Raw genomic sequence first — 14,655 nt, 5'->3', positions numbered from 1 at the left:
AATAATAAGAACTATAATCTGCACTTGCAATATTCAATTTACAAAACAGTGCTATTTTACCGTTTAGCTGTACAAGTCGTGCACGAGTACGCTCTGATTCTAACTTATGTTTGAGTAGAGACTAGAACATAGTGCTTACACAGGACAAGTCACGTAAAAAAAAGGAACACAGTTCACTGTTGCATGCTAGACAGTGGTACATGCAGCATGCAGGAAGGTCTGTATATCAACGGTTCAAGGTTAACATATAGGGGTCAGCAGTACATGGGTAGAAATCTTAAATTGTACTATACCACGCTTTATCAGAGAAGTAATGGACTAACTCCTCAACTCCTTTCCAATGGCAAATGGGAAAGCAGTGACAGGGAGACAAGGACAAATGGTATCAGAGAAGCACAGACAGCACTATTTGAGGCTGGAACAGTACAGAAATAACTGGATTCAAATAAATTGGTTTTTCAAACAGTTGTATCTTTTGTAGACTCCTAGGGGAAATCACAGCAGAGCAACGCTATAAAAACAAAACATTTAACAAAAAGTGCCACTAGACCTAAAGCATTATCCTTTGAAGAAAAGTCATAAACTGTTCACCTGTATCGCAAAGGGAGAGGAAATCTAGGTCACAAAGAATATCTAATTGGTTATGCAATAATCAAAGCTATGAGCTATCCCAATGAGGCACGCACAAGTTCAATTGCACAAATCTGGGTACTGCATAAATTAAACAGAAATCCAAATGCTCGTATTGTCTGCCAAGAAAATATATATGGCCCCTGAGCACTGAACTAATACGCTCAGAACAAGTAAGCGAGAAGACAAATGCAGGCGGCTTTTATTTATATAAATTTCTTAAATACAGCAAACACTAACTTCGATAAATGCAAGTAGAATTGTTTTACAGCACATGCCACTTGTGAAACTACGATTTCATGGAAGACATTTTCAAGAATTAACTTGATTATAATTGCTTTTGAAGGTCATGATTCTGCTGACATTCAATTGTCTGTAAGTTCATTTTTTTCTTCTTGTAAGGACAAATATTTCATCAAGGCCTTAAGGAGTCAGGAATCACATGAGATAATGTGCTTTCATCACCAGTAGAACTGCAATTTTGGAATAATTTTCAATCTGTTTAATAAGCCATATGAATTCTATAAAAATTAAATTGGTATTTACTCAAAGGACAGATATATAAATGGCACTACCCCAACTTCTTATCATTCTGAAGTGCCTTAACTGCATGATGTCTGTAGAGAAGCCAAAATAATACCTAAACCTATTAAAATTGTAATTATTGTTATCATTATCAGTAATTAACCCTTTGAGTGCTAACATCTCTGTGAGCGATATGTAAAATCTCTGCTAAAAATTCCAGTATCGCTCACATTTGTTATATAAATTACAGGTCATTATGATGAATAAAAATGTTTATTTTCCAATTTTCACACCTATTTTGGCAAATCCACTTGGCACTCAAATGGTTAAAAAATAATAAATGCAGCCTGTCCTATATACTCCCTCAAATAAAAGAATGTACTAGTCTAATAATCCACATACTATCAATCTTGTGATGTAGGAAACATGATAAGGTTGCAGACTGACTTTGGGTATAGAAGGGATAGAGGATTTGGTACTTGTGTAGTTTCACGGCGCCAGCATGGCGCCGTGCTACTTCCGGGTTCTATGCTCGCCACAAACTATGTTAAAAAAAGTAACTTAACTCCATGCCAACATGGATAGTTCATACCTCCACTATCCATGTTGGCATAGAGTTGATTTCAAATAGCGTGGCTAGCGTAGCGAGCCACCGAGCCCGCATCATGGGCGAGCGAAGCGAGCACCGCAAGGGGACTCAGACGCACGGCGCCATAATGGCGCCGTGAAACTACACAAGTACCGAGGATTTCAATAAAAAAATAAAACCTACATAAAAAAAATGACATGGCAACATTATTAAAAATATATAGGATGCATGACTTACAGGGCCGTATTTATAAAGATGGGAGTTCTATTGCAGATGGAATATTGCTATTGGCAACCAAAAATATTTTATTATTTTGTAGAAGGCGCTAAATACAGAAAAAGATTCTGTTTGGTTGCCCGTAACATCCCATCTTCAAAAGCACTCCCATCTTAGTAAATAAACACCATTGTCTATAAAAGGTTTGGTTAGTCAGGATCCACCGATTAATTTTTGCTTTCAGGAACATATCAGTTCCGCCGATAAGGAAGCAGCATGATGACCCCAGCTGTGCTTTTGCCATAACTGGCTTCAGCATAAGATTCCTCAGTGCTAATACCACACCTGCCAGAGTCTGGGTCATGTAAGCAAATATTGCCATTTTAAATTGTAATTAAAGAAAAAAACAAACAAAAAAAAAATCAACTCCAAACTAATTTTTCAAACAATTTGTACAATGTAAGGCAAAAGCGGAATGTCTAGCACATAACCTGTCATTGAGTTTCAATATATACCCCCCTTAATGAGTAAAACTAAAAACGCCAACTTTAAAAATGTCCCATAATACATTATAGTATAAAAGGGCAATAAGTTAATATATTATTCTGATTATACAAAAATTTAATAAAATCTGTATGCTTGAATAAATTAAAAACCTGCTTCAGAGAACAACAGTGCAGTTTATTATTGAATGCAGATTAGTAGGTTCTGTCAGATATTATGGGTCTCTGATGCAGGGAACTGGAAAATACTTATTTTGTGGGAACAAGCAATTATAAACCACAGTCAGTGATAATATATATATATTCCTGAAGACGGGGAATCCGCCCCGAAACATGTTGACAGAATAAATATTCACTTGTTTCATCACTTTCAAAAGCCTCAGAGTGCCGCTACTTATTTGGAGTTATATATATATATATATATATATATATATATATATATATATATATATATATATATATATATATATATATATATATATATATATATATATATATATATATATATATGTATGTATGTATGTATGTATGTATGTATGTATGTATGTATGTAAGAGAATTCATCCCCTTCCACTATCAGATAGCACGTCTTCCCAGCAAGCTCAAAGAAAAGGTTATTCACTATATCATGTTTTCTATATGAAAATTATCCACTGCTATTTTGAGACAATGGGGCAGATGTACTAACTTAGCGCTTCTCAAATAACGGGTCCCGCTTCTCCTGCATAACGAGGAGAAGCAGGCACCCGTTATTTGCTAATGTATTAACCCCCCCAAGCCGATAAGGAGAGCCGTTATGCCCAGTTTTAACGGCTCTCATTATCGGCTCCCCCGGCATCCCACGCATGCTCAGTGCGCTCCCCCCCCCCCCCCCCGTCCGGCTCTAATGGGCATGCGCGAGATCTCGCAAAAACCACGAGATCTCCTGCGCAGCCCGAGCCAGAAGCAGGGCTAGCGTTGTCCCCACAGTGGGGGATAGGACAACGCTAGCCCTGAGCTGGCGAAGCGGCAGGGGTGAATTAAAGCCTTGAAGGCTGTTAATACATCGCCTCGGCCGTTAATTCCTGGGGGGGATTGCAGGGGACAGCCCCACCGAGCATAACTCGGAGGGCTGTCACTAGCGCACGTTAGGTGCGCTAGTAATACATTAGCATAAACGTAATCCCCCCCAGTTAACCAGCGTTAAGTGCATTTTGAGAGCCAGTATGCCACAGTACGCCATCCAGGAGGTGCATGGATCATTATTTCCAAAGTCATAGTGCAAGATAGAATGGCTTGCCTTCTATAGCATCTGTAAACAATTTCCAGATAGCTGCATTACTAACAAAACTATCCTGTCTTGGGTAGAAATGTTTCAGCAAACTGGATACATGGTCATTTATAGTAAAGGATGTTCCGGCAGACCCCAGAGCAACGACAATGTTTCATTTTAATTTTTCCAAAACCCCCGGTACATGATATGGTGACCAAGTCACATTGTACACTTCATAACTGGTATAACAGGTCTGTATACAGTGTAGTGCAAGAAAAAAATTGACACACTGCCCTGCCCAGCAGTAGAGTATCTAAAAATTGCAGATAATTATTGTCAATGAAGCATATAGGAACATTGCAATGAACATATTCTGTGTATTATGGACTATTGTTAAATGTTCAACAGTTCTCTGTACGTCACTGCAATATGTTTGCGCTACAAAAAGAAAAATGTCTTGTAAATGATTGTCGCTTTAAAAAAAAAATGCAGAGATCAGCCAATATCCCACACCTCCAGCAATCTCGAATGCTATTACATGTCCCCAATAGATCTACAGGTGGTATAAATTCCTGTACATACCTTGAAGGCAAGCACTGTTAAGTAGCATACACAATAGGATGATGTCAAATCGTTATTTAGTTCGAATTGGAATGACACTGGAATGATCAGCTGGAACGTCTAGTGCGCACCCCTCGATTTGCTAGCAAAGCCGCGTGGCCATCCAGGCAATACCACTACCTACTTCATGTATACTAATGAAGTACAGAACATTGATCATTCTGATTTGTACCCAGGATGCAATATGTCAGTCCATCTTGCCAACATACCGACTGGATACACATCGCCCAGTGTGTACCCAGCTTCAGTGTTGCTAGGATAGAGTTTGAGAAACAAATGGGGGAAGATCTATATTGTTCTGTTCCATCATTAAGGTGGTATTGGAAATTCAATATTTTATACTGTATAAGAAGGGTCAGTTTTGAATTTTGCCTGCTCCCTTTGTATTATGTCACTAAACATGTTCACAGATTTCAAATGAATTACTTCAGTTTGAGGCCTAGTGGTGCAGTAAGAAAATGGTACCGCATATAAAATTAGGTAGTTGTAACAAACAGCTTAATCAAAGCCTTTACACATACCTTACAAGAATACACTTATTTCGTTACCATGTATCCCTTCAATTCTTACTGTTACTTCATTTTAGAGTACTCGAATACTAAAAAAATGTATACTACTAGAGATATTAGTATGAAATTTGTGTTTCACTACAAGACATTAATGAGTGCATCACAAATAAAAAATATTTCTAGTTTGTTAGCGTTTATATTTCATGAACTAGAAAGTTCATAACGGTTGAATACACAAATGAAATGTGTTCTTGGAATTAATGTATTATTTAAGGCTTCACTATCATGCTAAAGTGTGGATTTTTATTGCTGGCCTTGTTTTAAATGCACGTTTCATTTAAGTCCCAATTTTTATTTAATTTCCCAATGGTGAAATACTAATTTGTTTTTCAACATTTCAACCTGGACTGGGACTTTTAATGATCTCTCTGTATAACATAGGTTTATTTCAATTTGCCCTTGGTATACAAATGTCCTCGGGGGACGCGCTAAGCAGGAGCTAATAAACTTGAAACCCTCTGCACAAATTTTGATTTGGGTAAAGAAATTCTACAGCTGCAAATTGTTTTATTCTCAGCAAGTCTTTCACAAGTGATTTGTATAGTTGCAAAACAATATTCGACTTACCATTCCATTATAACAGACACTGCTAGGAGGATAAATATGGCAAAATGCAGATCACAATATGCAGGCATGCTATTAAAACGCACAAGGGCTGTTAGCACAAGACAAAAGGGGACACATGCTCCTGATATTACGGTGCTCTCCAAAAATACAAACAAGGGAAAATAGTAAAGACAATTCATCCTGTTCATCAGTTTTATTTGGGAGATCTTTCTTTTAAGTGGCCTTAAACGGTTCGACAAACCGATTGCATTAGTACCCAGTCAAACAAATTATGTTTTTGTGTATGCAATGAATTCAATATGCACTGGATTGAATTCAGGCCAGGATACTACTAAAACTGGGGGTTGGTTAAAGTGGTACCTGCACTTTACGATACACTTGATTGTTAAATAATATGCACTGTGTTTTACACACGCAATACAAATAAAATTGAGTAAATGTGGTCGTTTTGGAATCCGAGTCCTTGACATACTGGAGTTCTGACAACACCGTGTTCACACAGATATTGTTCGGAAACCAGCACATTTATTTGGAGGCAAACAGCCATACTCCTGATTTTGGGGTATAAGAACTCTTATCACATATAAGGTGGCTTATAAAAAAAGCCACTAATAAGGTCACATCGTACGTTATATTTGGAATCATTGTATGTTTACAAATATTAACAAAATCAGTAGCACAAATAATTAATATTTAGGTGCTGAAACACTTCTACAATCTTAATAAAAAAAAGTTTTAACTCCACCCAAGACTTATGGTTCTGCTTTGGATGGAATTCGATAAGGGAAATATAAATACTAAATATTGCTTGTGTTGTGGTCATCCTCCTAATCTTATGATGCTCAATATTTACTGCATATAGGCAAGGTGTCTCACTCTTTGTGATGACTGGGTTATCAACAGTCAAAACTCTTCCAGGCTCAAAAGCAAACTAGTTGCATTGGTAACAATGATAGAATCCCTAACAGCTGCATTTGTTGGGAATAATCTCCTCAAACACTGACAGTGCAGCCTTTATTTTTGTCATATTTGAAACAGGAATCCTTACAGGCCACAGAAAAGGAAGACCGAATGGTAGAAAAGTAACTGAAACACAGAATGAAAGGGCCTGTATGGGCCGGACAAGCAATGTGTATAAAACCAGCTGTAAGTCATTGTTTTAGCTTTAGTGAGCAAACAAAGCACTTTGTTAGAGCAGCTTGGATATTTTTACACCATTCAGCATTTGGGCAGGGGTGCTAGTGGAGGGACAGTGCATGCACAGCATATAGAAGGACATAAAAGGTCTGGAGGGATGAGTGAGAGGTGCACAGACTCACTCTGTCTGCGGTGCGGTGGACCAGTCCGAGGACCCCCCTGGTATGGGCCCTGCCAGGGAGAGAAGGAGGGAGAATACCCACTCTGTGCAGAAAAAAAGAGAGGGGAAATTGGATAATAAAACGTAGGAAACGTGGAGCACAAAGGAGACACTGAAGCCACCATACCGAGATCCAGGTAGGGATTACTTTACTGAAAACATTTCACTCAATGAAGCATGTTTTTCAAACAGATCATTTGTAGCAGTGCATAGTACAAGAACATGAAAATGGAATTATAAATGTATAAAACTTTATGTGGAATAATAAACATGTTATCAGTAATAAAGAGGCTATATAAAACAGGGAAAGTATGGCTGTGGAAGAAACCAATTAAGCATCAAAACAGCAGCACTACTGTACAAAATAATTAGAACCCATTGTATTCTCTAATATCAAGTTACTCAGCTATTTTCCAAGATTTGTACCTGGGATGTAAAGTACAGGCAGGAACCGTATAACAAGATAAATCATTTTTGACACTTCATATCTTCAATAACCAATTCACACACCTAATTGCTAGACTTTTAAGGTTCATCATGGGAAAAGGCTGGAATGCAAAATACTGTACAGCATTATGGTTTGTGCATATGTAATTATTTGCTTATACGATAAGTATAGCAGCCCTTTCATGCAATTGTTTTAGTATCACTATGCGCAGGCAGCATTGAAATCTAATATGTATTTAGTAAAATGTGGTTAGCTCATTAGTGTGTGAATTGACACGTTAAACACACATTATCTGCAAAATTAATAATATGGCTTAAAATAAAAAACGTGAAGATCCCTACAGAATTTTAGTTAAAGTAATTCAACCATGCAATTTGCTTCCAAGACAAGAGGTGGCTGGAGTATTATTAAATTAATAACAACTTAAATTGGTTCCTAGATGTAAAAAATATGTACTCTCTGATAGTACGCAAGCACAAAGTCAGCTCATTTCTAAGCTCAAAGTAAACTATCGTTTCGAGAAGCACTGTTCCTGGAAAACCAATATATTAAATTATCTCCATTCCATAAATCTAAAAGTACTTAATACAGAGTTAGATATCCACACATTAAAAAAACAAAACCAATAAAAAGCAAACAAACAGCAATCAAGTACAAGTTCACACAAAAGCAAAAATTTAACTAAATATTTTGTGAAAGTCTCATAGATTTTTAGTTGAATGGAAAATATTGATTCTCAAAAAAGGATTGATAACACAAAAAGGAAATTAAAATGTGCCAAGCCACTAATTAAATTGCCCCCAAAGAAAAATAATTACAAAGTAGCAAACAGAAGTTCCACAAGGGAAAATTTAAATGTTTTGTAAATAAAACCACCAAGAGGTCATTAAGAAGCCCAGGTCATCTACACTTGCACTGCAAGAGGCCTGGGGGGAATAATCCGGCAGTTCAATGGCAGCTATGCTAACAAGGGATGTTTTTCTGCTACAAAATACAGGTTGAGTATCCCTTATCCAAAATGCTTGGGACTAGTAGAATTTTGGATAGCGGATTATTCCATATTTCAGAATAATTTTGTATTTCAATGATGTATCTTGAGGTATCTTGCATTTATGCTGTATAAACACATTAACCACATGAAATAAACACAAATATATTTTATTTGTGCATAAAACAAGGTTTCAAAACATGAATTAGAGTTTGTGTATTATCTCAGGCAATGAATGGCAAGCAATCATTGTCTTGCACATATTTAGTGCCAGTTACCTATCATGTCATATCATCGCATCGGCCATTATAGTGGCATGCAATGCAATTTTTTAATGTAATTTTTTCAATGCTCTCTGTACCCCACTGTATCGTATCGCACCTCCCGCAAAATCGCATGCGATCGCATGCGATTTTATAGGGTGTGTGATGCCATTATATTAGGTATACAATAATATGAATGTATAGATCCTAAAAAGAGGTTTTACGCACTATCCACGCCATCCCGAAGCGTGGCGAGCGGCGGCGGAACGCGTCCTCCGACGTTTTCATTCCCCCACTATCCACCTCGGCGTGGAGTTGATTTTATATAGTGTGGAGAGCGCAGTGAGCCACCGAGCTCGAAGCATGGTGAGTGCCGTCGGGGATAGTGGGGGTGTGAAAAAGTCGGAGGATGCGTTCCGCCAGCCCTCGCCACGCTTCGGGGTGGTGTGGATAGTGTGTGTGTGTGTGTGTGTGTGTGTGTGTGTGTGTGTGTGTGTGTGTGTGTGTGTGTGTGTGTGTGTGTGTGGGGGGGGGTGCATAAAAAACTGTTTTTAGGACCTATACAATCATATTATTCTATACCTAATGTAATGGCATGGCATACCCTATAAAATCGCATGCGATTTCGCGGTAGGTGCGATGCGATTCCCTGGGGCACACAGAGCAGTGAATAAATTACATGAAAAAAAATCACATTGCATCGCATGGCACTAAAATGGGCGATTTCATTACGCAGAATATCCCACTACGCAATAGCTTAGAGCAGGGGTTCCCAATCTTTTTTGAATCGGGGCACCCTAGAGTATCACAATTCTTTTTTCACAGCAACCCTTGGCCAAAAAATATATATAATTATATTGGGTTTATATGGGATTCTTAGGGTCAGCTTTGTGGTAAAGGGCAGGATTTGCTTCTGTTTGTACACATTTTATGATTGGCAGCCACCAGCACTGGTTTTGCTCATAAATAATTAACCATTAATATTTTAAGTTGGTCCTAGACCACCAACCCAGGGCACCCCTGCATGTGTCCCGAGGCACCCCAGGGAGCCACGGCACACAGTTTGGGAACCACTGGCTTAGAGGGCACCCTTCTAGGAAACAAGTACCTGAAAGTTTTATTTTCCCTAGGGATATGTTTGTTATTGTCGTTCACTATTATTGTTCTATATAATGACATGTCATAGCATAGTACACATAATACACCATTGATGTTCTCTAGAATAAACTTATAGTGGGTACACACTGGGTCATATTTTCCTAATGATATGGACGTTATAACTATCGTTGATGATATCGCGTGCATATCCGCCAGTGTGTATGCTCAATATAGTTAATAATGCGCGCTCCTGGGCATCAATAATGAAACCCCCTGTTGTCTGTTCATGCAGCTCAATCTTGACTATCTAGTCAACGACTGCATGTAAGGTGCGGGTGATGTCACTGACGGTATAGTTACCGATATTGGTCAGTGTGTATGCACTATATCGTGAATTCTGCAGCACCAGCAATTTAGTCAATAATATTGACTGTGACAGGAATCTCCAAGTGTATACCTACCATTAGAAGCTAAAGTGAATTTCACTTCTATACATAGTACATTGATAAACATTGTACACTTGAAAAAATTATATCACTTGAAGCGCCTCGGCCTAATTTTTACATACATATCACTCTCACCTTCTACCATGTAATATTATGTTCAGCACTTTGAACTAATAATGTACGTTTTCCTTTTTAAGAAAACTTTTTTTTTTTTTAATCCACAAAACACTTAATGATCAGTGATACTATTTGGCTCCTTAAATGTGCGTAACCAACAGTGAATAATAAAGTTTATCAAGGTCCTAAAGTGTCCCTACACTAGGCGATTCACAAGCTATTTGGGCTCTTTTTATGCAATTGCAACAATAAATTGTATGAAAAGCATCCAAATTGCATGTGATTGAAAGCAGTTCCGATGTGATGCGTGGTCCAGTGTGCATAGCACTGGAGTAGCGAACCGCACCTGCTGCAGAAGCGAACTGTTGGAGCGCACAGAAGCAATCTGTTGGATCAAAGGTCCCGGGTGGCTCAAGATGGATCACAGGCAGAATATGGACAAAGAGCAGACTCTTAGAGATTATTTGTGGATCCAAGTGCCACTAGTATGGGCAACATCATACCCAGGGCATAAAAAATTGTCTTCACCTAAGAGGTAAAAAGGACTGTGCGACATAACACCCATAGATATGAAATTTTCAAGCGTAACCTATAAGTCACCAACATACACAGAACGTACCAGGTGATTATTGAAGAACCAAAAGCAGTCTGGGAGAGACCAGAGGTATTGTTTGGTAGCACAAAATTGGTCAGGATTACATGCTTTGGAATGTTTTGTTTCAAATACTATTCACAAAAATGTGCATTTTATTACATACAAGCAACATGTTTCTCTTGTAGGTGACATTATGCTTAATAGTAGGCATATGTTATGCAATAGATCCACCTCACAAAAAAAAAAAAAGAGGCCAAATTTTGACATTTTTTTTAATATTAATTTTCTTTGTCAACAAATTATGTCATAGATGGAGAACAATAATCATAAATTCAATGTTGAGATCTACATTATAAGGTAGATAGTATATTATGTCAATTTAACAATTTGAAGGTAAGCATCAGTTAAAACAACTTTCAATGTCAGTTACAAAACATGAGTACATTTCCTTTAGCTTTGTAAGAGGTGTCATTTTTAGAAACCATAAGCTATATCAGAATTCTGGACATCTCTAACAAATACTTCAATGATCATTGATGGCCATTAAATAAAATAGTTTCATATTAATGCTAACTAATGCTACTGTCCTCTGTCACTATTGTTACATGTGTATTTAAGTCAATATCATAGGCTACATAAATAGTACTTCCTATTTTGTCCTCTTATATAAAGTACTAAGGGTAAAGCACATTGAGTGTAAAAATACAACAAGCTCTAGAAAACTGTACTTAATTTGTTATTATATTATAACTTCAGAAATTTTAAGATGGACGTATTGCCAATTGCAGACCATTTCTTATTATTAATGTAAGAGAAGCATGCAAGCTTCAGGTGTGAGGGCTCAAAAACAAAATATTAAAGAGGGTACAGTAATTTCATTGACCAACCTCTCAGTTGAGGCTGCACTTTGCAGTCTTTTGAAAAGTTTTAATCGGTCCTTCGTACTTTTTGGGAAAACGCTTTGTCACGGACAAAGCAATACAAACAACTTAACAGAGGGTAAGTATTTTATACCCAACCTCCTACATAATCAGCTAATTAATTAAGCATACCTGGGTTAGTCCAGGGATATGCTATACACCTGCTCAGGAATTATGGCTATGACCTTAAACTCTGGCGCTCTTGCACGTATAACAGAGTTGCTAAGCAACATGAATTAACATGGTAAGCTTTTCACTTGTACATTTCAAAGCGGTTACAAAAATATATAATTGAAATGCTTACCATTAGTTTAAGAAAGTATTGGTATTTTCACTTACAGTATGTTTTATCTGTTTTTAATACACGCAAGGGTGCCAGAGTTTGAGGTCATAGCCGTAACGCCTAAGCAGGTGTGGCTCACCCCACACATATACACCGTTTCAAGAAGAAGGACAGCTGAAAGTAAAATAATTTGCCATTATGTCAGATGCAAAGTCACACACCACTGCAGGTGTCCTCTACAACCATCTACTCTTGAACCGAGAAGGTTTAATCAAGGAAAAATATGGACTGATGGCGCACCCAAGCATTTCATAATGTCATATAGTTTCACCTGCTGACACGTGAACTCCTGAACATCTCACTGTCTAGTCACGCCATAACCCTCTGCACATAATTGAACAATGTCCCCATGGTATACCTTTCTGTGGGACTTTACGTGTTCCCTCACCTGTTTATATTGCAAACACAAAACAAATTCCTATTATACGCAAGTATGCCTGGCCAATAAAGCGGATTCTGGAATCTGTCTGGCTGCAGAGCACATTACTGTTCAATGTAATTATCATGAAAATGTTAAAGGCCCCAATGAATGTGTTGGTGGTACCCTAAATGGGGCAGGCTGGTAACGTGTTTACCAGAGCAAAGCTGCACTAGCCACTGCAAATCATTTTTTGAGTTAGTCAACCAATCCACAAAAATCCACTGTATTGTTCTTGATTCTACGCTAAAACAATTAATGACAATCAAGCAACAATGTTTGCTGACCTCCATGATACGAAAGGAATATGTGGAGCAAGATGTTTATTTCCTGTTAAAAGGGGTATATTTATTAAAGTGAGTATTTACAAAAGTGAAGCAACATAGCAACAAATCACACTCTATCATATATTTAGCACCTTCTAGAAAATGATAGCTAGATTCTTATTGGTTTCTAAATCCACCTTAAGTAAAAACATTACATGAAGACACCGCTGAAAATACTCTTAGCACTTGCAAATAAAAACACATTGCTGATGTTCAAATGTCAACTTCTGATGAACATGCAAACATTGATGGATCTGCTGCTATTACTGCTAATACCCAAGAAGTTGAATCTCAGGTCAGAGTTCCTCCTGTGAACTCTTTTGTAATATTCCTTTCACAACAGAAAATGCAGGGACCTACCCTTGAATACGGCCCAGGGATCATGCTGGGGCATTGCCGGGTTGGCCTCTTTCACACCAGAAAAGTCCCTGAGGAGGTGGTGGTGGTGGAGGTGGTGGACAATCCTCACCCCGAGTTGCCGGTCCTCAGTGCAGGCCGGGGATCCACACAGGCGGCGGGCGCAGATGACAGGTTAGATGGGAGGCGCAGATGACACCGCTCTCCGGCTGCAGTGAGGGCGCCAGAGAGCTGTATCATCCGCACCTGCCGCCTGTCCTGTCATCAGTAACATTAACTTTCTTACTTTACCATACTTTGCCATGTAATATTAAGTTCTGTTAAATATTTATTTATAGGTTTATGCTGATTAAAATGATATGCAGAATGTCTATATACAGTGTGTGTGACGGCAGCTGTATCTGCATGAAAAAATTTAATGTTAGTGTTTTCCGGAAAATACTGCAATGTAGCATTTCATATGCAGATACAGACGCAGTCACACACTGAATATAGACATTCTGCATATCATTTTAATCAGCAGAAGCTGCGTATGTGTCCTATTCATATGACGCTACTAAACAGAAAAAGTCCCAAAAAAGATTCTCATCACTACAGGTCATAGAGGACAGATGTATGTAGACTCATTTATAATGACTGTCATCCTACACATCGATTTTATACGTATCCAATCTATTTGGAAGCTACAGTATGCAGTATTGTTCACATACCAGACAGTACATATATAACATTAGTTACTTTGAAATGGACTATTAGCTATACATTCAATGAACATTGCAATAGAGTATGTGTGGCTTTTCATAGGATTGACATACTTGTAAATTTAGTCTGCAAAGGACCACTATCTATTTGTGCAATCATCTGCCAAATGCACTAGAAGGTTCCCATGTGATCACTTCCCTTTCAATGTCTGTCTATCAGACCAAAAATTGTGCTTGGATAAACTAGTACCTGATTCCGCTTTTAGCTGCTCAAATGGTGAAAAACTGCTCAGTGTTCGGCCAGCTTACGAAATGGCACAAAACATGGTCTACGAAAGCTGAAATATCAACAATACCAGACAACTGGGCAGATATTAAAGGCAGTGTCCCACTAAAACAGACGCGGTGCCCAATAAAAATCTGACAGATAATTTAGGATATCTATCATGCCAGAGAATGTTGTTGAAAGAGCACTGCAGGACAGTTTTTTTCTTCCTCTGAAATACTGATCTGTTCAGCATGCTTTCTCTTACTTCCCATTTTGCAAATTCAGTTCTGAATGTATCAATATAAAACTAGGACACATTACATCATTTCTCCCTCACACAAAGACTAAAAGTCTGCAGCGCAGCAGGAGCCTATTCTATTAAAATGCTCACCCAGAAGACTGCTTACTATTCTCACAAGTCCCAAGAGCTTTTAGCTGTAACACAACAAATATGCTGCCTTTAAGCTGTCAGATACAAACATTTTGTTTTAGGTTATTATTTTTGTGGAGGGTCACACACACTTAAATTGGCCTCAAT

General features: G+C 38.0%; 1 protein-coding gene across 7 annotated transcripts in view; it reads right to left on the bottom strand.

Annotated features, from left to right (window-relative positions):
* CCSER2 (coiled-coil serine rich protein 2) overlaps positions 1-14,655 on the bottom strand; it is a 133,870-nt gene that overhangs the window by 15,879 nt on the left and 103,336 nt on the right. Inside the window, exons 10-11 of one of the 7 annotated variants that reach the window (XM_083146335.1) lie at positions 6,792-6,873; positions 294-333 (exon numbers count right to left, since the gene is read on the bottom strand). The exons of 5 other annotated variants lie outside the window; for them this stretch is intronic. In XM_083146335.1, the coding sequence (XP_083002461.1) occupies positions 294-333; positions 6,792-6,873 (122 nt within the window). The remainder of the gene's footprint in view (positions 1-293; positions 334-6,791; positions 6,874-14,655) is intronic. One more of the 7 variants, XM_083146336.1, reaches the window with a different exon arrangement.

This window comes from Crinia signifera, chromosome 6 (genome assembly GCF_055691185.1).
Source record: "Crinia signifera chromosome 6, ASM5569118v1, whole genome shotgun sequence".
Taxonomy (NCBI): domain Eukaryota; kingdom Metazoa; phylum Chordata; class Amphibia; order Anura; family Myobatrachidae; genus Crinia; species Crinia signifera.
This window is presented reverse-complemented; position numbering and strand designations above follow the sequence as displayed.